The sequence below is a fragment of the Sceloporus undulatus genome, chromosome 5 (assembly GCF_019175285.1).
Source record: "Sceloporus undulatus isolate JIND9_A2432 ecotype Alabama chromosome 5, SceUnd_v1.1, whole genome shotgun sequence".
NCBI classification, from domain to species: domain Eukaryota; kingdom Metazoa; phylum Chordata; class Lepidosauria; order Squamata; family Phrynosomatidae; genus Sceloporus; species Sceloporus undulatus.
Window position 1 is genome coordinate 178,275,354 of NC_056526.1, and position 25,371 is coordinate 178,300,724.

A 25,371-nucleotide genomic window follows, 5' to 3' on the forward strand; every position below is an offset into this window, starting at 1 on the left:
ATTCATGTCAAGTTTAGTCATGTTTTAAGCATTGCAATAGTTGGCATTCCTCATAACTCTTAGTCTGCCAATCCACTCCAAATCATGGTATCAAATTCTAGTTTACACAGAAACTGGCACAGCCTAATTCTGGCCTCTGCTTTGCTAAGCATGGCTTGCCAGGAACCTGCATGAAATATGCACCAGACATTTTATTAAGCTTGTTAAATGCTGCTACTCTCATGTAATTCATGTCAAGTTTAGTCATGTTTTAAGCATTGCAATAGTTGGCATTCCTCATAACTCTTAGTCTGCCAATCCACTCCAAATCATGGTATCAAATTCTAGTTTACACAGAAACTGGCACAGCCTAATTCTGGCCTCTGCTTTGCTAAGCATGGCTTGCCAGGAACCTGCATGAAATATGCACCAGACATTTTATTAAGCTTGTTAAATGCTGCTACTCTCATGTAATTGTGCAGCATGGACTAAGTCGGCATAAGAAAATGTTCATGGATATCCTTAGAGGCAACAGAAGCTGTTTAGAAAAAGAAAAGGACTGCTCTTGCCACTGCTATACAGATGGACCCAGAACTAGTTTGCAGACAACAATGGAGACTTTTGACAGCAATGTGGCAGCATTTGTATACTACACAGCAGGTATATACATATATAAAGTAATGAAGGCTGCAGCTATTTCTTTTCCACAAGAAGGAGGCACCATCACATCAATAACTACACCATCTTCGTAATAACTACACAACTTACTTACACAAGTAAGTTCTGCTGAATTCAATAATTCCATAAAGAAGAAGGTGGTGAAAGTTGGCCTGACATTTTCAGAGTAGAGGAAAGGATGATAAAGGCTGAGCCAGCCAGAGCCTAGCCATTAGGAATGACAAGTAACAAAGTCAATAGCAACAAGCTTTTTTTCTGAGTAACGTAACACTGCACTTCAAATCAAATGGGAATGAAGTCGCTTTATTCATGTAAGGTTCCCAGCTGGATTTAAAAGTTATTTCTAAAGGTGATAGAGAGCATTTTAAGTAATTTGATAGGAATACTGGAAGCTTAATGCCTTTCGTGTACCAATTCTAAGGGTTTTTTTCCCTCCTAGCAAAAAAGCAAGAAACAGTAATAAAGAAATAACAACCAACATAACAGGTTGCCTTCTAAAAACTCTGTAATGAGAAATGGCAACAAAAGATCTTTTAAATAATGTAACAGGTAACATAGAATCAAAGAGTTGGAAGAAACCACCAGGGCCATCCAGTCCAACCCTCTACAATGCAGGAATGCAAAATCAAAGCACTTCTGACAGATGCCATCCAGCCTCTGTTTAAAAACAAACATGTTTTTAAAAAACTCACAACATTTTAAAAATTACTTTCCAAGTTCAGGAGCAATGAAGTTCAGGAGCAATGAAGCACACACGAGTATGTGAGTGGGGCATGAGAGATGAATGGGGGAGGAGAGACAGAGCGGGTTGAAGGGTAGGAACTAGGAAGAAGCAACAGTAGTAAATGGAGAGCAAAGACCTCATGGATTTTGTCCCATTTTTCATTCCACTCCTCTCTCCATAATAAACTGTGGGACTCACTTTTTTCCAAAGAAAATTATCACTAGGTTTCAGGATTCTATTCTGAAACTATTTATTTAAAGACTCTTCCATAATATTTTAACAGTACACAGACGAGAAATTAAATTATTAAGTAGTGTGTACATTATTAAAAATAATTGCAACAATTGTGTTACTTCAGTAGTGACAGCCTACTACAAATTCAGTCATTTAAACAGAAGGGCAGCACTGTGATGAATGTGCTATAAATGATTAGATAAATATTTTAGCATGTTTTCTCTCTGGAAGAAAAAAAAGGGGAGCACAGATTTTTATACTGAACATTTCTCTAAGAAATTTGCAGTAAGTGTAGAACACTCACTATGCCTCTCATGGTTACAAGCATTATACAGCCACAACAGCCAAATATATCCTACATTTATTTGATATTCAATCTTCACATGAAGTTGTGATCTCCACTACTCTTTAATACACAAGATGGAGTATACATAAACTAAGAAACAAGAATTAACATTAGAAATGTGTGAGGAATCTGCTCCAGTAGACTTTGTTTCTTTCTTTTTTTATAGAATTTACTAGTCCATCTGTAGGTTACAAACAATTTGAGCTCTAGAATCCACACAGTGAAAGACAGATGGAGACATTTTGGGGAAAATATGCCCATTTCAAAAATACATTAGAAAAATTTCTAATGTGTACAAAACTCTGATTAAATATTCTTTAGTCAATGTGACAGGCACATAAATTCAAGGAATACATGCAATTTAAAAGTTTTATACAAACATGTGCATGTCTGTGGGGGAAACGAAGAAGCAGACTCCGTCCCATTAAAACAAAAAAGAAACAAACAAAAAACTTGATGGAAACAAATACAAATGCTGGTGGGTAAAAAATAAAAAGGAAGTCTGTTGCTGTATTTTATAGATGTACACATCCCTAATTAACATCATGGACATAATTTTAAGCCAGATAAGAGATACAGGAAATGAAACAAAAACAAAGACTTCTTAGAGCATAAATTAGGGTATCTTATAATGAGTAGGAAGAGGAACACATCACCCATGGGATTCTCCTTTGCTTGGTACTCAATTTCAGTTCTCACAAACAAACTGGAAAGTCAACATGAAGGGTACACTAATCCTGCCCAGATTTGAGGTTTCAGGCCTTTTTCAGACATTACTTACCAGAGGAAACACTCCCAGGAACATGTACCTTTTCCTGTCCCTCTTGCTGCCAGAAAAAGGAAATCATATGCCTACTGCAGGATTTTCACATGTAATTAAAAGCTGCATCTCTTTGACAATGGGATAAAAAATACTCATTCTGACAAAGGAAGTGCGTGTATATGTTTGTGAGTGGAAGAAAGAGTGAAAGAAAGAAATTATATACAGTGGTACCCCAGGTTACGAATTTAATTCGTTCCGCCGCCGCGTTCGTAACCCGAAATCCTTCGTAAGCCGAAAAAGCCATAGGCGCTAATAGTGAAAGCCGCGATTTCGTGAGAAAAAGCGCCGAAAAGCACCAAAAATTTTTTTCGTAACCCGAAATAACCTTCGTAACCCGGAACAGTTTTTTTCTATGGATTTTTTTCGTAACCCGGAAATTTCGTAAGGCAGCACATTCGTATCCCGGGGTACCACTGTATGTATATCATGGAGAGAGTACAGCCTAGAGCATTCTTCTTCCTGTACTGCCTGGCACATGTAAAAAACTGTTTTTAGTATGTGGGTCAAATGAGATGTGATATTAACCACATTAAAGCTATTAAAATGTACAATAAGTTGCCTTCATGTATAAGTCGAGGGCAGGTTTTGGAGCCAAAATTATGGATTTTGATATGACCTTGTGGATAAGTTGAGAGTAAAACTTACGGGTAAGTAACAAAGAATGTAAAGGAGAAAGAAAGAAAAAAACCCGATGTCCAAAAATTCAAAAAGGTCCTAAGAGGTGTTGCGGCAGAGAGAGAATAGAGGGCAGGGAGTCCTGGGATGGACTAAGCTCTTGCCTTTTGTCACTCTACTTTTTTGGTTTATTTTAAAAAAAATTACAAGAGTTAAAGCAAGGTACATACAGTACTTACACTGACCCATGGATAAATTGACCCTGTTTTTTTTGGGTTAATTTTTGATTAAAATTTCTATACTTACATGTGAGAATATATAGTATGTTCTTTACAAACTAAATAGCAGTTTTCTATGTGTGACACAGAGAGTGTAGAGCTGAATGCCACAGGACTGGGAAGAATGGTATTAAGCTTTCCCTACACTGCAGTTCCATCCAAGATTTTTGTTAACCCCAAGAAGGAAGCTTCCATGGGGCCAATGATTATTTCTCCCAAAGAGCTAACAGCAGTTGTTGAGAGATATTTTTATGGGGACAACAGAGTGAGGAAAAAGATTGCCTTTCCCGCCTCTATTAACTACAGCGGTGGTTGGTGGCTTCTGTGACAGTGGGGCAGTGAACCCACTCTAGGTTTTACCTCCAACTTCAATTTAACTACTCAAGGTGCTGAATGCAGTCCCTTAAAAGGTTCAGCACCTTGGACTAAATCAAGACCAGATTCACCATCTCATTGACATGGAAGTCAACAGCTGCTGAGACCCACCTCACAGTTGCTCTTTATACTTTGGAAACTAGATAACCTCAGTGAACTTAAAAAGTTAGCATCAGGCTTAGTTTCGCCTCAAGATGCCTGTCTTACAAGTAATGAGAATGTGTGTTTTGAACTGGTCACATGATTGTTTCTCTCATAATTCAGTGTGGGTTTGGCTCCACTATGTGCTCATGTTTTTGCCACACCATCATCCAGCCACTTATTAGCAGTATCTGGCTACAAGGCGAACAATTTCCTTTCTGAGGCAAAACCTGTCAGGCTGGTCATAACCATCAGGTGTAACTGTTGCCTCCTTCATATTACTTATCTGGAAGGCAAAAGATTAAAAAGCAGTCTAGGTTGCCACAATATGAACACTCCCTTCATTGCTTAACGTTTACCTGTGGGAAGTCCTTTCCCTCTCAGCCTCTCCCGTATGGCCTGGCTCCTGTCAGTCTGAAGGTTTCTATCTCCGATGCATAAAAGCTGATCTACCTGTTAAAAAAAAAGTAGATCAAGCAGATTTGGAAAAAAAACATGTTGGCAAGTAGACTGGAAACTACACTAAAGGTCAGGCTAGACAAGAGAGAAACACACACGCATGCTTTCCTTTCCCTGAGCTTGGAAGTTACGTTTTGAATCATAGCTCTGGAAACTTCCCAACCACTATGGCTAGTGGCTATGCTGGCTGCAGGATTTTCAGAACTGCAGTTTAGGGCAGGCAGGGGAAGGGGAGGAAATTTTGGAAGCTCTGCCATTTACCAGCTTCACCTTTTCATCACTGTGTGTCCGTCTCTGAACTATCAAGTTTCTATTACACCCAGCGGCAATGGCGTGAAGTAGAATTAGTTTAACTGCTGTTTGGTTATGCCACACACCACTATAGTTTTGATTTCTTTGGCGAATATTTGGCTTGACTTACAGATTTTGCCCTGAATGATGAAAAATAAATGTACAGTCCATCTTATCTGATAAAAGCTTAAATGAAGATAAGCAAAGCAGTTAGCTGCTGAGCATCTGGGTAGATTGGTTTAGGAACTCTCCCTCACATTCTCACCCCTAATCCCATCATCATCTTCCTCCAAGTCACTGAGGATGTTTTGAATGCTTTAAGGCAGAAATGGCAATTGTTGTTTCCTGTTCGAAAGAGGCATCTAGATAGTAGAGTGAGCTACTGTCTCACAAACATCCATTTTAGTACCATAAGTAATAAAATCACATACAGAAACGATTATCCGAACCATTTCAGACACCTCAGAATCAGCAACAAAATCCAGTGTATTCTCACACAACATAAGCAATTTTGAAGTAATTTTATGCATGTCAAAAGGATACTATGGTCACAGTATGGCATGGTGTTTTATGATGATAACACGCATACTAACTGTGCTCACCATTCACCATAACTTCACATACTATGTGTTCCTAACTGATGCCGCAATTAGTATGGTCAACAGGAAGGGATTAAGGCAGATATAGTCCAAAATATCTGAAGACCCAGGGGTTCCCCATTTCTGCTCTAGACCAAGGGTGCACCTACACTGCAAGATTAAACTACATGCGCTGTGAACTCTAAGAAATGTATACTTGCTGGACATTTCTTATTCAAGCTCTTTAGCTTGCTCTATCTTGGTGTTCCTCAGAAGCCAAAGCAATGTCCTTTAAGTTCCATTTCCCCCAACACCAGACAAATCAAAACTCTCTGATCTAATCTATCCTAATTTGTCAAACTCCACCTTTTGTTAAACAAGACATTAATACCATGACACAAATTGCACAAATCAACTGAATAATTTCACCTGTTTCACTAACATTCATTTTATAATGCTTAGGGAAAAACAAATCTGTCAAGCATTTCTTTTTTTAAAAAAATTAAATATAATGACATAAAAATTTGATTTAAGATATGTGTGGTTTTGTTGGTTTTGGAAAGAACTATTTCATAAATTATAAAGATCGCTTCTCAGTCTTATGGTTGAGATCAAGTGTAGTACATCATAAAGATGCAACCCCCAGTTTCGACTAGATGTTATAGTTAAAAGAATGAGCTGGAAGCCATGGAGTGCCTGGATCAAGTCTCACTTAAATCATAAACTCAGTGGGCTGCCTTAGATTAGCCACTTTCTGCATGAATGTGGGGATCATTTTTTTTATCTTCTAAACCAGGGATGGAAATTCAGATTACATGTTGCCCAGATGGGCCTTTTTGAGTCCTCAGAAACACACCATCATAAATTTTATTTTAAAGTAAAACAGAGAATTGCTCATCCAGGCAATGCAAATCTTGAAGACCTAATCCTCATACCTTGTTGCTTCCTCTACAACCACTTTAAACAAAATCAGAAATATGGTCTGTATTGGTCTGGATGGGTGGACAATGAATTATATACAGCCCCTGGATATCTGCTTTAAACATGAGCATGACAAATCTTCTGAACTATCCCAGAGTTTTGCAAATAAAGCTTTTATTGTCATATGACATGTAGAGGTCTTCTTTCAGGAGGGAACACAAATAGGATACGTTAGGTTTGCACAAAGAAGCTGCAGTCCAACATCCCCTTACTGTGGCATAATTATCTGAACAAAGCAATAAACTACCTCAGCACTATGTAGCCCCATACCGAATACTGTAGGTGATAGGACAGCCATTTTTAATATTTGAAGGGATGTCATATTGAGGATGGAGCAAGCTTATTTTGTGCTGCTCCAGAGACTAGGACATGAAGTACTGTATTTTCTGGCATATAAGACTACTTTTTAATCCGGGAAAAATTTCTCAAAAGTCAGGGGTCGTCTTATACGCTGGGGGTCGTCTTATAGGGCTGAAACTTCTGAGCCGGACTGGAGAATCTGCGGTCGCTACATATGCTGGGGGGAGCTCAAAAATGGCTGCGGCTGCATACCCTCCATATGTGGTGACCATATGAAAGCAGCAAGGGCTCTCTCAGGCTTTGGCCAGAAGTCCTTCTTAGTACCTGCTATCTGATTCTTATAAGTAGTAGCAGTGGGAGATAAGGGTGGGACATTCTGACTGGCATTCTGTTAGTTACATATGCATAAGCTGTGCTACATATGTAGAGCAAATTATTTGCCATAGTGTAACAGATATATTCTTCAGGCAGCTGTGGAAGCAGAGTTGCACAAAAAATCATAGAGCTGAAAGCGACCACCAGGGGCATCCAGTCCAACCCCATGCCATACAAGAATAAGTCTAATGGGGATAGAAGTTGCACAATATTCTGCTCATGAGCCTTGAGGGCTTCTAGTAGGTCCCCACAGTAGTGGCCAAAGTGGTGGGACAGGCAGAGGTCTTTTCACTGGTGGCAGAGGTGGGGATAAGGAGAAGACATCACTCTTGATGACAGCAGTGAGATTTGTGGAAATCTTCATACTTGGTGGCAGTGATGATTTAGGAAGTACCCTACATCTCATGAGAAAAGTGGTGGAATAAGGGACAGTCCTAGGCTCAGTTGGTGGCATTTCTAGGTAAGTGAGGGAAAAGCCCATGTATGAAAACACTAGAGAGACACAGCCAGAAAATACTGAGCTGGGTGAACAAATTGTCTAATTAGGTAGAAGGCTTAGGCCAGTTACAGACTGCCAAAATAAAGCTGCTCCGGGTCTCTTTGGAGGTATGCTATTTAAATGATGCATGGGTCCTAAGGGTCCGGGAGTCATGCCAAAGCCACACTCCATTCCTAAGCACTGGAGTGCAGCTTTGGTGCAGCTTCTGGATTCTTAAGACCCATGCATCATTTAAATAGCATACCTCCAAAGAGACCCGAAGCAGCTTTATTCTAGCAGTCTGTAACAGGTCTTAGGATCTCTAAGTTGTAACTGACTATGAAGGCCAAGCAAAGGCTTTAAGACCTTCATTATTTAGGCATCAGAAGTTGATATGTGGTCTTCTGAAGCCAAGGTGATACTGGGATGACTCACAGCTCTGTCAACACTCTACATGATAGACACCTTTGTACAGGTATTTTCCTGCTAGAAGATTTGGGGCCATGATTGCTCTGTCTTTCTCCAATTCAAACAAACAGAAGAGTAAGAAGTGCAATTATTCGATCATATCACAGCAGCTCGTCTCCAGCGTAAATTAAAAACAAGATGCTGCAGGTCAAATTTCACCTAGCTGTTCCCCCCCCCCCCCAGCATGTTTTCCATCTTAAGGCAATGTTATGCAGTAACAAGAAGACCAGAGATCCAATGAATTATTTGAAAAGACCTGTTGGAAAGAAGTTATAAGACATAGAAGAATGTGGGCCAATGGAGTTCAGCCTCATTAAGCTGTCAGTAAGATCTATATCCTAAGCTTACTAAAGTGTATATAACCATAAGGTTGAGGCACTTGATCAGGGTCACCTAGACGTTATTCAGAGATTAAACTGAACTGAAGACATGCGGAAAAAATACACATAAAAATCATCACTTGGCTCTGAACTGTTTAAAAATTAATTAACAATTCTATCTTATTTTTTAACATTTAATTTAATCTATTTATTTCTTAATTTGAACATTCTTTTGAACATAAATCTAAATTATCTGAATATAATTTATTTATCTATTAACCAACCAACAAACTGATGTTCTTTAACAATTTAAGGTTAATGTGTCAGCATACAACTAAAACAACATTTTCAAGCTCTATTCTCTTACATTCTTCATTCAAAGCTATACTGCCTATGAAAATATACACTATATAGTTTATCATTATTTTCCTCTGCTAGAAAACCATCTATGCCTGAAAATCTTTCGACATTCTCAAGCAGTATATGCCATGCACTGCTGGCAAAATGCATGGATTTCTACCTGTAAACCCAGTGGATGTTCGAATAATCTGGAGCAGAGTGGCAATTAAAATGGTAGAGTTACCACCTCCCTAACTGCCCTCTACCTATCGCCACTATCACAGTCCCCCCAAAAGTCTGGGTGGAGTTGTTCCAACCAGCACTTTGGCCAGAAACCAGGCTTCACTCCTCAGCCTTCCTCCCTTTAAGAGGAAGGGGAAGAAAAAGCAAAGCAGTCTCAGTCAGTGCTTGCAGAAGCACCACCTGACAGCGAAAGGGAGTTGCCACTATCTCTAACTGCCTGGAGATAGCAAAAATTCCTGTCTGACAGGACTCTGGGAATGGTGGAGCGAACTGGACTCTATGAAGTTTGGATCTCCTAGAATCATAGAGTTGGAAGAGACCACAAGGATCATCCAGTCCAAGCCCTTACCATGAAGGAAGACACAATCAAAGCACTCCTGACAGAAGCCCATTCAACCTCTACTTAAAGGGATAATTAGCCCCTGGCCCCACATATTTGTCCTTGATCTATTCTAGACCCTACCTGGGCCAGAACCAAGTCCTCCCTACTGTACTAAGGATATTGTTGTCCAGTATGATTTCAAGGCAAGCTGAAGTATTGTAAGCCTGTGTCTCACATAATTAGTTCTTCTGCATGGCAGGTAGACAAAAAGTTAAGAAATCTTCATCTGATCTTCTCAGTTTTAAAACTTATCTTTCAGGAAGGCTCAGAAAGTAGCTAAGATGTGTTCACTTCTCCTCAGTAGTCTTGTCAACTTTCAATGACTGCTCAACCTCTTATAAATACTTACCCCAGAGAAGCTCCCCAGAACCAGTTTCACCAACTGTTTCACATATGAGAAGGAAGGTGCGCAGTTACTGTTTCGTATGTGAGCACTGCAGGCATCCAGAACTGTCCGCACTGACACACGGGCGTAAACAATGTCTTCACACATCCCGAGCAGTATGCTGTTTAAATGATCCCCAAGTTTGATGGGCTAATTTCAAATGGAAAGTAGAAAAGAAAATATTACCCAGTTAATGTTTGTGTGTATGTCTCTACTTCACAATAGATAAGCACATAATTAGACTAAGGGAGCTTTAAGACCTATTTCCACATCCCAAGATAAAGTGAATGCCTGGTTAAAAGCAGAATAACCCAGTCAATTAGATGGATCCAGAAATTCCTTTCTTTTGATAGAAGAAGCTTTATTCCCAGAGAAGACCCTCTTCCATTCCATCAGAAGAAGAAAACTTTGGATTTTACCTTGTGCTGCAATTCTGAACACAATTACTATGGGATTGGCCTTACTCAATACACTGAGGCTAACTTCTGACTAAATGTGGATAAGATTTATTCATTTGAAACACCAAATAAAAATAGAGGCATTTAATATTTTAGTTCTTAATCTTAAAATCTAATTTATTTTTCACCTATTCCATGTTATTATATGGTATCTCCCAGAATCCCTCTCTTTTGGAAACCATTGGCATTGCAAAGCCACCCTTTACCTACAGTGTAGCAGTAGATAAATGCTATTAGAAGCAGGAGCTGTGCAACCCTCAATATACTGAAATGCAACAATAATTGACCACTTCACCATTGGCTATTTTGACTAGGTCTGTGGGGACTTTCAATGCAGTCACATGTGGAGGATTACATTACTTCCACTCTACATCTAGGGTATGTATTTATTCATAACATTTATCTACTGCTTTTCCAATTGAAAAATGCTCAAGGGTTTGGTGGAGCCTTAAAAGACTTTAGTTGACTCACAAAACTCATTTCATCAAATGCATTAAATGCCCATTAAAATAATCAGAGCCACAAGAAGAAATAAAATGATGTGTTGATACATACAATGAATGTTCATTCTTGGACAGAAGGAGGAACAGGAGATGCTCCTCCTATCTATCCAGATAATGTATTAGCAGAATGGCAGAAGCACATTTTGTAATACATTTTGGTAAATGGAAAACAACAGAAACAGTTTGCATTTTTAAGCACTGTTAACATTAATTATACAAAAACATATGGAGAAGAATCATAGAAATATCAAGGTCATGCATACATTTCTTTTTTCCCCCCTGGGAAAAAAATTAGTGAACCAGGGAGAGACTGACTAGTACTTTAGATTTTCGACAGAATGGAGATTCTGAGGGAAATAACCGTCCTTTATATCATAGTTGGCACACACCTCCTCTTGCCCCATTCATGGGTGTTTTTCTGCCCCCCCCCGGGTCATTTAAAAAAAAAAGGAAAAAAAAAAGATTCTCTCCAAATACTTTCTAGGGGTCCTAGGGCCATTTTTAAAAAAACTCCCAGCTCATTCTAGGTTCAGGAGACTTCTTCTAAAACATTAAGTGCAAGCTGGGGGGGGGGGGAGCAGTAATGCAGCCTTCTAGCCTTCTACAGTTGCCCACCCTTGATTTATACTGAATCTGATCATTGGTCCTTCTACCCATGTGTTATGTAGTGATTGGCAGATGCAGACAGAGGTGTTTCACATCATCTGCTAACCAGTGTTTTACTGAGAAATATCAGAAATCAAACTTGAGATGAGGACAATGAAGGTGTTCTATCACCAGGATATGGCCAGTTCACAAACTCAAACATTGTTCTTACTCTGCTGCCCCTAAAAATTACTGGCTTTCAATAAGTGGCTAAATGCTGTATTTGAACTGACCCCAGGTTATACGGCAGCTCTTAATTAACAGGTGATTGGATCATTCACATTTGGAAATGATCATTTAATTTGCCAACAACAAGCATGTGGGATCTGGACCTGTTACCACAGTATACTGTTCCATAACACAAAACATTACAGGAAGATAATCAGAACTAAGAAAGCCATAATCATTGTCTATTTACTAGGTTGCTTACCAAGTTAGAAATCCTTTTTTTAAAATCAAAGTAAATCAATTAATAGGGAAATTTTAAAAATTGGGATTTACAACTGGATTAAGATCAGGATTATACTTATTAAATATGGTGAATCTAGACAATAAAAAGGAATGGAAATATAGAAATTTGATAAGCTATTTAGTAACAGCAGCAAGATTGGTTATAGCAAGAAATGGAAAAAAAATCCAACATCCATGGAAAGGCTTGAAAAAGTAATGGAAATAGCCCAATTGGAAAAATTGACTACTTTAGTGAGAAGGAAACAATTGGATATATTTAAAGAAAGTTGGAAACCATTTATAGATTATGTTAAACAATTAAGAGGCTATCAAGTTAACCGGTTAAGCAGTTAAAATATCTCTCTCTCTATGTTTTGTTCAGTATGAGTGGGTGTAAATGTATTTTCTTTCTTTTTTTCTTGAATATATAAAGGAAAGGAATGTGGGTTTATATTAGTACTATGATGAATAATTAGAGTAAAACAGGAATTTAGAAGATAATAAGGGGATGAAAATATTATTACTTAAGAAACCAAATAGAGAATAAGCAGGAAGGCTTTCCCATAAACATAATTTTATGTTTATGTAATAAAATATAGATAAACAGCATAGACATAGACAAACAGCACCAACCCCTCCCCCCTTTTTATAAAGGAGAGTAAGAGGGGGGAGGGGTTGGTACTGTTTGTCTATGTTTTAATACATAAACATAAAATTATTTTATATAAAAAAGATTCAGAGATCCTGAATGAACTGGGAACAATATCTACAGTACACTGGGAGATTTTTCTAAATTTCTTTTGGAAAAACTACGTGTTTGGAGCAAATTAGGCACATCATGAAATTCAAATGAACAGAAGGATAAAATATGGTTTGAGGCACAATGAAATCAACTGTAGGATTTATACATGTGAGAAAGCTATGTTTCTTCCAGAATCTTATTATCAGCTGATGAACTAATGAAGCATATCTAGTGGACAGCTGGAGCAACTCTTGCAATTACATGGCAACACCCATGCATCTGACAACTACTTAATTCTTTTCCTGTATTACTTGATGATCAACTTGTATGTTATTCTGGAAAATCCACACAAACTCCAAGGTGTACACCCTCGGTTGATATGACTTCCCATTTACCACAAGCATTTGGATTTCAGCCTTTGTGTTTCACTGCTAATGTTCTCAGTGGGTGGTTACCTTCTGATGACAAGTCCTGTCGTGCAGTCCTCATCTTTTAGCACTTTATTACAATTTCCTGCTTGATTTGTTCACCAGCAGTAGTGTAAGTTTAAAAGAAATTTCTTTTTGTTGTCTTTCTTGTAATCCTGCCACTGCTCTCTAAACCATACCCATTTGGCACTAATTGATTCCATCTGTGATCAGGAATTGCAGGAGCAGAGGAAAAGTTAAGCACTATGCCTTCTGTTTCCTTACTCTTCTCCAGTGATTTCCTTAATTTCAAGATTGTTTTGCAGCACAGAATCAGCAGTAAATGAAGTTGCGTGGTGACATGAGACTATGGACTTTATTACACAGGGAAAACTGGGGGGAAATCGAGGGTTTAAACAGTGATTATCCCGTGAAAATAGCATAATCACGATTAAGATTTTCACATACATTGCAATTGAAGAGTTATTATCCTGGGAACATTATCCCATGAATGATTTGTTGCTGTTCATTGCCTGGTTATTCCCAGGATAATGGTTCTTTAATGACGATGTCGTGTGAAAATCTTAATCATGATCACATGATTTTAATGTGATAATCACTGTTTAAATCCCCAGTTTCCTCCATGTGATAAAGTCCTATGTCCGTAAATATTGTATTATAGATTAATGGCATGTTTTCACTACTTACTTGAATTTGAGGAACATCATAGTCAGCTCCCCAGTAAAGTGTCATTCCAAGGGAATAAATGTGGATCTGAAACAAAAGAAGAGACATGTATGAAATTAATGTAGGAAATGTTCTGGACAGCTGTGTTTGTGATGGGCACAAAAGGAAGAGAAAGCAGTGATACAAGACAGAGCACTGCTATGCCCAAAATCCCATTATGACTTAGAACTACTTTAGAAGTTGAGAATTGATAACTGGAACAGCCATGGCATAAAGTGACGTCTTATGTAGTATCTTTATGACTTGACAATTTTGAGTACTCAAGGTTGAGAACATGACTTTTCTTAGATATATTTGCATATTTTATTTTGCAAGAAATTAACACATTTCTAAAGCCATCATTTATCAAGTGAGTGAAAAACAGAGTATTTCTGGTAATGCTAGAGTTAATACAGTGTTGTGTGTGTGTGTGTGTTTTTAAAAAAGCTTGAATTTTAGCAAGTGACCAATAAGGCATTCTTTTGTCTATCCAGCAATCTGCCAGAAATGTAACACTGAGTACATCATTTCTTCAGTTTGGGAATGAAGTCATAACCCAAAGGCTCATGCAACCCTGACATTGTGTGTTCAGGAGGTCATTATAAATGGGAATTTGTTTTGGTTTCCAGCACTTTTATGGGACATGCTCAGATTTCAGGAACAAGAGCTGAAAATAAAACAGATCCTCACTCAGAAGCTCTCTTGATGAACTATGTCTGAAGCAAAAACAAACAAACAAACAAAAATGCTTAGAAGTGATTAGCAAGCACACACTGAAGTTTCCTGGAACATATTAAGAGAGGCAGTTCCTTTAAATTAAAATAATAATATATTTGTTTATCTTAATTTGGAAGAATTTACAATTTACAAAAGGTTCATTTATTTTGCACTTTACTGTTAGTCCCTTTATCCCAACTGAGGAAAAAAATTAAGAGGCAAATTAATTAAAAGATAAGAGATAGATTATGTAGATGATTGTTCTCAGAAAATGACTTAATTCAGTCTTAATAATTAAATCATACTTTGGACAACAGCCCTAGACATATACAATATCTCCGATTCCCTTGCTAACTTTCTAATTTGCTAAAACAGGGATGTATTGGCAAATCCCTTTGTCTAAAGTATTCACACCAGCACATTTACTCCAGCTCTGAACCATTATTTCCCCCCTGGGAAACAATTTAGCAAAGGTTCTAATCCTTTTAAACCTTGGTTTCTGCCCCCAAGATACAGTTTGGAGTATAAATGTAGATAGCAAAACAGCTGTCCCTCAGTCTTGGTCTAGTTTACAAGCAGACAGACACTCCTTCAGTTTGACTAGACTAGGCTCCTCAGTACACTGGTAAGCCCCCTTGCTGCAGCAGCTATTGAGTCTTAGCAAGGCCTCAAACTATTCCACTGCTCCCATCTTTCCTTCCTACAGTAGCTCTTGTGTGTGTGTGTGTGTGTGTCTTGATTATTCCCCTAATAAAAATACAAAAACTTATTTGAATTTGCCTCTGGGGTTCTGTGTGAATTGGTGCTGGTATACATTTGGGTTGTTATCCTGGGCTGCCTGTTGCCCCAGCCATACTACAACTCTCATTTGAGCTAATATTAAATTCCCATAAGACATATTAATTTGTGGGCATCCTCCCCCCAGACTCCAACAATTTGAGTAACAGCTTAGCATAGATCCAAAAGATCCACTATTTTTGCTATGGAGTTTCCTAGAAACTCCATGGCAACACCTGGAAGATCGGAAGGTTCAGCATGCCTTTTTTACCTGCCTCCACCATCACCTCTAGTGAGAAGAATCCCCTTGTGGCCTCTGATGTGGAAAGGGGGTGCCTAGCCATGTGAGTGTAGCCAGGTGCCCCTTTCCATATCAGATGCCATGACAAGAATTTTCTCATTAGAGGTGACAGTGGAGGAAGGTAAGGGCATGTGGCGGTAGCAGGTCCATGTCACAGCGATGGGCAGACATGTAAACACCTGCCCATCTCTACACTGGTTTGGTTACTGACTGGGGTCAAGATAGCACAGGCTTGTCCAGTACTATCCTGGCTCATCAGGTCAGCCCTCTGGTCACTACGCATGAAATAAACCAGTAACTTTTAAAGTCCCATCAACTTTGAGACTGCTTTTATTTTTGAAAAATTAGCATGCATCTAAAGCAAGTTAAAAATAAAGTAGAAAGCTTTTAGGTATTCAACAACTTGAAGGCACACATCAACTGCAGCAACAGCAACCTTCAAAGGGTGGGGAGGGAGATAGCCAGTTAACCAGATGAATGTCAGGACTTTTACTAGGTGATCGCTTGTTATGAAAATTGTTCTGTTGCCTCCATCTTTAAAGAACCCAATTAGCAGTTGTTGTTTCTTCATACCATTCTCTCCACAGAGGGGCTTCTACTACCATGTTTAGGCTTGTTTCCCCCCCCCCTTCTTGTATTAAACCTAAATGGATTTTCGGGGCAGAGAGGTTGCTTTTATGAGCAATATGAGTGTTGCATTACTATTAGTAACACTGGTTAGTGTTTTAGGAACTAGCTGCAGTGCTGTACAGTTTTATTAATGTTTAATTTCTGTCTTCTAATGAATTTAAAATGATTTTAACTCATAATGCAAGTATTCTGTTTTATAGTCATCGGGTCAGCACTAGTCTACTGTACTTTGCTAGCATAATCAGGAAATAATTTCACAGTTGGATCACTAGCTAAAACACTGGGTGAAGTTTCTCCATCCAATGCTTCTTCATAATGGGACTTAGCTTCTCTCTATGTCTCCCTCCTCTCTGAAGTTTTCAAACAAAGAGTGAAGTGCTGTCAGGCGGCATTTGGAAACACTGACTGAAAATGTAATCAGCTTCATTTCTCTGCCCGATTTCCAGCATGATGGTGCTCTCAGATGGTGGTCAAAGGTGCTGGCTCAGGCCTAATAATGGGTCTTAGCCATCACTTGCAAATGCCAACTGAGAGTGACATGTTTCATGATTAGGAGTTCAACCTCCTGATTAGGAAGAAAAGCAGATTCCTCTCCTCCACTACCTTAGCCTATAAGAGACAGGGCTTTGGGGAAGAGGATATAAGAGCTTCAATGGGTTAGATTAGGCTAGTGGGTTGGAGATCCCTGCCCAAGGTAAGTCTTGGTTGACACTAAGTGCTGTATCCAAGGGATTATTTCTACAGTGCAGATGTAGCCTGAGTTTCATTCCTATTGAGATGAATTCCATGCCTTCCAGCCAGAGCGTAATGTGAATCAGCCACAAATTATGGGAAAGAGGCTAAATGTGAAGACTGGATTGCTGTATATCTGAATCTCTAGAGAGGAAGTCACTAAAAATTCTCAGCTCTGGAATATTTCATCTTTTTATTATTACCTGTTTCTTTTTCCTATAGTTAGGCTAGAAATTAAGGGAAATGTTTCCTCTCTTCAATTAGCCTGTTCTTCCTCCTGCTATGGGATTTCCCCAAAGATGTAAATATCAGCAAATACACTATTAAATTAAATCAGTTTACCATCCAATGACTAATTACAACACAGTGTGTATTTTAAATGCAAGATATGTAATTGGAGGAAAACATATGCTATAACAAATTTACATCTTTCATTACTTGAAGGAAAGCTTCAAAAATGTGATCTAGTTTGACCTCTAGATGTAGCCTAGGGAAACACAACAGAAATAAGACTCCTGTACCTTTTCAACATCTGAAAGAGATGATAATGATTGATTCTGGAGAACCTCTGGTGCTGTGAAAGCTCGCAAGTCTTGGTTAGAAACATTTTCATCTGTAAATGATACACTGCCTGATGGAAGCAGCAGAAGAGACCAAGGAGAAATGATGAACCCCAGGGCTGTTGGATCAGCTATATTTTGAATCGAAAAAAGAAGTAACAATTAATATTTGAGATCAAAACATGTTTGCAAAGTATATTCAAGAATGAAAGTTGAAAGTATAAGCACTTGCATCAGAGGAAGCTATTTTTCCTCCTTATATGATAAAATGAATCAATTATCTCTTAAATATTAAATAACTAGATAAAGTAAAAGAATAAAAAATCAGCAACTGGAAAAAAATAAAACATCTTCCTCTAAATCAAAGGAAAATAATGATTTGGCATCAGTCTAAATCTCCCTGGGATGTGATCTGTGACAGTAATTCAATTGATAAGCATACTGAATTTATATGTCTGGTTCAGACATAACATGCAACCTTAACAAACTATGGCTTAATTGGGAATGCCCCCTGCCATGATCCCAGTTGCAAAGGAGATTTCATAATTTCCTACACCAGTTTCCTTTGACATCTGAACCAAGCAGTTGGTTTATAAGCAGTAATTTAAGCCTTCAAGCCAAGTGAACTTTCAAACAGACAATGATGATGGTAATGGTGGTGATACTATGTGCATTCAGGTCAGTTCAGGCTTATGGCAACCTTATTGTAATATTTTCTGGGCAAGATGTATTCAGGGGACATGAATTTTTGCCCTCCTCTGAAGATCACTCACTGGGTTTCCATGGCTGAGCAGAGATTTAAAAACTGCCTAGATGGCTCCTAGTATTATTAATGAAAAGATATTAAGAGCAGCTATTCTCCATCTTTGGCTTTATTAACAATTCTGCAAAATGAAATAAAAGATGAAAGAAGTGGTAGAACACATGGGAAGGTTACAAATGAAAGACAACATGATAGGCAGGGCAACTGTACAATAAAGGCCTTGAATAGATTACAAACTAGGAGAAGATTCTGCTTTGGAGTCCTAGGTTATAATGACTCCTTCAATGGATTTTCTGGGGGAAGTCTGTTACAATTTCCTGGATATCTAGGCATGAACTCTGATAGCAGTTTTCATTTATACACAGTTGTCAGTGACCCTGCAATCATGTCAAAATGCACAGGCTATGACTGCTAATACAGAATGTAATACCTTTGTATTTGGAAAAGGAATGATAACTCAAGGCATTTAATCTTCATTTTCTTATTTCTATCATAGTTATTCTGAATCATCATTCAGAAAACTCCATACAGAAAACTCCATAGTAAGTTTGTAATCTGCCAAATGATTAGGTTGCCCTAAGATTACAAACCTTAGCCTATTCACACACACCTCTTACAGAGAACAACCTTCAGTCTTATTCTGAGGCTTTTAATTCCTTTACTTTGGTTCTTAATTTCACCAATCTCTAGTGGGAGGGGAGTCACACTATCCCATTTAAACAGTATCCTTTCAACAACAAAAAAGTTCATAACAAGTACAGAGTTTTCCCAAATTTATTTGATTCCATGGCTCTGAGTTTCCATCTTGAATATTTCAAAAAAGATGCCAGAGACTGTACAGTTCTCGTGCTATCAAAACCAGCATAAATCCAATGGAGATGGAACAACAGTCAGTACAGTACAGTATATAGTCCTATAAATCTATCCGCAAAGCATGTAACTGATTCAAATGTTACATCAAATACATTAAAATATACATAAGTATCTTCATTATCAATAAGTAACATGCTTGGCATTTGCTTATCTCTGTCTCCACACAGACAATACTTCATAGGACTCTGTTTTGTACCATGGGTTCCAATGCCATCCGTAATGAATGAACAGATAATTTTTTGATGCAGTTACATAAAAATCAAAGCCACAGCTGAATTCTGCAAATTGGAGCACTCTTCCTCTCTTGGAATTTCTTTTGGGCTTCAATAGCTAAGCTGCCAACTGAAAATGAATTACCACAGAGCTTGTCAGGTGCTTATTATCAGGGCTCAAATTCCTACAGAAAAACTCTTGAGGCTATTCGGTGTAGTAGTGGGAATATGTATTTATGGCGGGAAGGGAGGCAAAACTTTATATTCTCTAAAGGAAGTTCCATTCATGGTCTGTAAATAATATTGCCATAAAGAAAAGCAAACACTGAGGCAATTCAGCCTACACTTGACCTTTTGAGATGAAACCTACCATAAGAAACCACAGATCTTGCAACAATACAGCTTTTGTAAAGAACAAGACATAACCACCAGAAAGACCACTCCTGGGGTTACCCTCATTCATGGGCAAAGGACCTTCCATCTCCACCAGGCAAATCCATCAGGCCTATTGCTAAAGTATACAAATATGACTCTTCAGTTTTTATTATTCTCTATATCCACTTTACAAACCATGAAAATCACTGTAAAATAAAAAGACAGTGCATTTAAACAGAGGTTAAACAAAACAGAATGGAGCAATTGATGGCATCCTTAAAAATTATAACCAGAAGTGGTTGATGGCACACAGTAAAGGCAATACTTGAGTAACCTCCTTCCACAGTCAAATGTTTTCCGTTAGCTCTGCCTCCCTCCCACCTGAATCTGCCTGCTGCATGCTCACATATTCTAATCCTTTAAACCAGAAGCCCCCAAATGTTATAAGCTCTGAGGACAAGGAGAAGTAAGAATCGATCCTGGCCCATCACACAATTATGACATAATCTGGGTCCCAATGGAACTGGAACACTTTTGTATATGAAACACTCAGCCCCCAAAATCCACCCTGAGAAGTTTTTAGTGGACCAAAAGCCAGAAATAAACCTCAGGAATGACATGGACAGATGGAAAGGGGGCTCTTGCAAAAGCATTGCCCAACAGGATGCTGGTTTAATGATAAAACCACATAACTTTGCTGAGGTATGCAAAAAAGTTCAAATTACAGTTGTACCGCCTGTTAGCAAAATACATTTTTGCTGTTCTGGGCAGAAAGCCCATAAAGCCATTTCCGATGGTACACCAAAATGTTGAAAAGGGAAAAACAAACAAAACTATTGAAAAGAAGAAGTATCTTTTCATGTAAAAAGACTTGCTAAACAGTTTATATATTTCCAATACACTGTGGAAGTGCAGAATACACATCTGATATAAAACAGTCAGCAGATCAGTCCTACTAAAACTACATTTGTTTTCAGTTAGTCTGACAGCTGTTTATACTATTTGCTATGTTGTGCTTCTGCTTATCAGTTTAGGATACTTTTGGAAACAGAAGGAAGAATGTACTTACACCATCTCTGCTGCTCAGTAGCCTTATTGAAGTTTTACATTATTCCTCCTTTATTCCACACTGGAAATATCAAGACACCATACTTACAGTTCCCATGCTCTTACAGTTCCAGCCCAGTACTGCTGTGTTTTGACAAACTTGCCTCACCTTATGCTAGAGGTGAGACAACCTTTAGCTCTCCATATGTTTGAACCACCAGATGTTTGCTTTCAGGCCACTACCCAGAATGGTCAATCATAAGTGATTGTGGGAGCTGTAGTTCAAAACATTTAAGGGACTAAAGTTCCCCATTATTGTTCAGCATCTCAGAACTGCCATGGCCTTTTTCTGGAATGGTGTGAAGAGACAACCCTACAGAAGCAAATCTCCACACTCGAGGCCTAATATGAAAGGAAATGTAATGTCATACAGCAAAGAAACAGACCTAATTCTACACCATGTAGGGCTGCCCCTACTATTAGAAAGAGCAATCTAACTGCCTCAGGTAGCAGATGCTTGGGGGTAGCATTTGTGGCCACCAAGTTTTTCCTCCTGGCCATTCCCGTCAGACAGCTACATCTCTAAATTAGTCTTGTTGCCCTCAAGGAGTACAAAAGACCCCTTCCTACTGTTACTGATAAGATTCAACAGCCAGCCCAGTCGGTTTCTCTTCACAAAATGGACTGGCAGCAGAGTGTCTTGTTCTTTGCCTTGGCAGCAAAATGACTTGGGTCAGCGCTGTGGATAGAACTATGGATCTTCCTACTTCTATACAAACACGCCACAACAGAGTGCCAAACATGACACCAGAGGTTGCTTTTTCCATGTCTCACACTCTCCTTTTGTCTAGAATAGTGATTCCCAAACTTTGGTCCTCCAGGGGATTTGGACTTCAACTGTTCAACAGTGGAACCTGCTCCCTCGGAGTGTAGTGGAATTTCCCTCCTTGAAGGTCTTTAAACAGAGGCTGGACGGCCATCTGTCGGGGGTGCAGGGGGTTGGACTGGATGGCCCTTGTGGTCTCTTCCAACTCTATGATTCCTTAATTCCCAGAAACGCCAACCAGCTTGGCTAAGAGTCACCAATTTGGGGAGCTGAAGTTCAAACATCTGGAGGACCAAAGTGTGGGAACCACTGGTCTAGAATGTATACAAAGTCAGCATCTGGAAAACGATGGAAGACAACATTCTGAACATTAAACAAGACTAGAATTTCATGTAATTTAAAAACATCACAAAAAGAAAAGATGAGGATGAAGAAGCCTGTATTGCTCCTTGTCCTCCTCTTCTTCCTCCTCCATCCCATTTTTCCTGGGATCCAGAGTATAAAAGCAGTACTGTGAAGTCTGTTAAATTTGCCAAACTGAAATCAGCCAACCAAGTAGACAAACACAAATGTGTGCCAAACTTCTTGAGAAACAAGCACAAGAATTATAATAGGAAAAATGTGGGAGGGGAGGCAGGGACAAAGGTATGAAAACTTCCACTCTCTCCCATATTCACTCATAGATTCTGAGGAAGGCTGTGTGAATCAAAGGGATATTCATAAAAACTGATCACTGAGAGACAATGCCAGCATGAAGAGGCAAATGAAAAATATAGTTCCGCCCCTCACACATACACTGAAAAGTATTGCATAAAGGCAAAAATGAGATTAGAATCCTGAGTCCTGGTATGTCTATTTCCCCTTGGAGATGGATTTGACAAGAGGAGATACTTAATAGCTAGTTTGATCCACATACACGGAGAGGTATACTGCATGATTTTTCTAAACACCGGATATGATATAAAAGGGTTGCTACTGAAAAGGATCCCTCCATGACAGAAGTGAGAATCGTGCCACCCTCCAGATGTTGTTTAACTGTAACTCTCAGTATTCCTCAACATTAACTATGCTGACTAGATCGGCAGGGAGTCCAAAAGTGATTTCTCCACCCTTTGCTCTAATACACACAAACGAAAGTTACTTTCTCCAATGTGGCTCCAGCTGTGCTGTTTTGATTAGGTTCAGCCTTCTACCAGTCCCGGTAAAAGCATTCAGGAAGAAGCTAATGAGCCTTTTCTCAGAGTTACTGACTGGATATTATGCTGAGTCTTTTAGGAACCTGGGAAGCTGCTTTATTCCAAGATGGTTCACTGGACCACCTAGTTTACTACTGTCAATCTCAAAGATAGGCAAACTGGTGCCTTCCACAGCTTCAAACAGAACCACAAATAGTTAAAGGTGATAGAACTTGTATTTCAAAATATGGGGAGGGTACCCTAATCTACACTTCTTCTCCTTCTCCTCTGACAGAGATCAAAGTCATAAGTTGTTGCTCTTATGTTCTTCAAGTTGACTCCAAATTAAGGCGTCATTATCCTAGAGATTTCTTAGAATACCCTTAGAGAATGCCTTCAACTTAGGCTGAGAGGGTGTGGCCAAGGGCATCTGGTGAGTTTCCATTGTTGAGTGGGGGATTCAAATCCTGGTCTCTAGGAGTCTTAGTCCTAGTCCAACATTCAAACCACAAACACCAAACAGGCTCTTGCAACTAACACCTTCTAAAAAGTGTTTGGTTTTAAAAAAAAAAAAATTCTAGAAGAGACACAATTATTCAAACCATAGCATGTGATGTTGTAGTAAACAGTGCCAATCAAATAACAATCAACAAAACAGCAGAGTACACACTTAAATTTCTGGTATGGAACTATAATACAATTCAAACACCAGCAGAATATTCTCCTCAAATGTTTTCATTATAGACTCATCAATGAAATCAATTACTTATTTCCAACCAAGGGGATTACATCACATATTCAGATACTGTGATCTACACTGACAGACAGAGGCTCACCTGGTTTTCTGTCAAAGGTCTTCCCCAGCCCTGCTGGAGACACCATGGATGTCTTATCCATGCAAGTGCCCTTCTGTTCACCAAGCTGTCTACCCATTTGCTAGTAAGTTAAATACAATTAAATTCACCATGTAGCAAACGCATATTTTCAGTCTGTCATGGGTATCCTGAATATTTCAGCATGGTTGTTTGCTTCCTCAAGGTGAGGAGATATTCCAGAGTCACCTATACCGAACAGGGTATAGCTTCCTTCATAGGATAACATACTAGGGACATGCACCTCCTTTGTAACCTCTGCTTTATTTACAATACAAATGGGAAACTCTAGCCAGACTAACTTGGCATAGGGACCCTGGAGTGAAAATCACTGACAAATATTTGGTCCTCTCCCTCTTATAAGCCCAGATAAGCTAACAAAACAGAAGGAATTCTTAAAACAATTCACAGGTAGTACCTAACCCCTATTCAAGAGAATTTAGCTATTCTCTTGAATGTCCCACCATTATGCTGGAAGGGTTGCAAATTGTCTGACTCTCATCTCCATATGCAGATAGAATGTTCTAAAGTCAAAACTTTAGTCGGTCATAAACCAGATCTCACTTATCACCAAACATGTCATCCATTTTTGTCCTTCATTTTTGTTGTTGTTGTTTCCTTCAAGTTCTTTCCAACTTATGGTGACCCTAAGGAGACCTTAAGGGAATTCCAGAAGAAAATCAGCATGTGCTTTATAGATTACACCAAAGTCTTTGATATGGCATACATCATGGAAAGCTACGGAATGCTCTTAAAGAAATGGGAGTGCCAATACATTTGATTGTCCTGATGAGAAATCTGTACTCAGGGCAAGAGGCTACTGTCAGAACAGAATATAGTGAAACAGAATGGTTTCTAATTGGCAAAGGGGTAAGGCAAGGCTGCATTGTATCTTCCTACTTGTTCAACTTGTAAACGGAAAATATCATAGACAGAGTCAGTTTTGACTTGGAAAAAGAAGGGGTAAAGGAACAGCAACAATTTAAGATAAGCAGGCAACACTATACAACAAGCAGAAAACAAAGACTTAGAGCAATTACTAAAGAAAGTTAAAGAAGAAAGCACAGAGGCAGACTTACTTCTGAACATTAAGAAAATGAAAATAATAACCATAGCAAATTTACATAAATTCAACCTAGACAACAAGGAAATTGAAATTGTTAAAAAATTTTGATAGTTCAGATCAATCATCAGAATGGAGGCTGCAGCCAAGAAATAAGAAGACTGGGTAGGGCAGCTATGAAAGAACTAGACAAGATCTTAAAAAGTAAAGATATAAAGCTGAACACTAAAGCAAGGATAGTCCAAGCCACTGTATTCCCATCACCATGTACAGATGCAAGAGCTGGACAGTGAAGAAAGCAGATAAAAAAAAATCAACTCATTTGAGATGTGGCGCTGGCGAAGAGTGCTGAGGATACCATGGACAGCCAAAAAGACAAACAAATGGGTCCTCGAACAGATCAAGCCCGAACTCTCCTTGGAAGCCTAGATGATTAAACTGAGGCTGTTGTAATTCAGCCACATAAGGAGAAGACATGACTCACAACAAAAGACAATAGTGCTAGGAAAGGTGGAGGGTATGAGAAAGAGAGGAAGGCCACATATTAGATGGACAGACACAATCAAAGAGGCCACGGCTCTGAGATTGCAGGAACTGAACATAATAGCCGAGGACAGGAGGGGCTTGGAGGTGTCTCAATCATGGAGTCACCATGAGTTGAAGTCAACTCGAAGGCAGTTATCAATACCAACAAAGATGAATCTATTGCAGGGTTTTCTGGGGCT

General features: G+C 38.9%; 1 protein-coding gene across 1 annotated transcript in view; it reads right to left on the bottom strand.

Moving 5' to 3' along the window:
* The window catches only part of PTPN13 (protein tyrosine phosphatase non-receptor type 13), a 181,365-nt gene that overhangs the window by 90,214 nt on the left and 65,780 nt on the right, over positions 1-25,371 (bottom strand). The window contains exons 3-6 of the mRNA XM_042468450.1: positions 17,402-17,571; positions 13,706-13,771; positions 9,757-9,942; positions 4,553-4,646 (exon numbers count right to left, since the gene is read on the bottom strand). Coding sequence (XP_042324384.1) covers positions 4,553-4,646; positions 9,757-9,942; positions 13,706-13,771; positions 17,402-17,571 — 516 coding nt within the window. The remainder of the gene's footprint in view (positions 1-4,552; positions 4,647-9,756; positions 9,943-13,705; positions 13,772-17,401; positions 17,572-25,371) is intronic.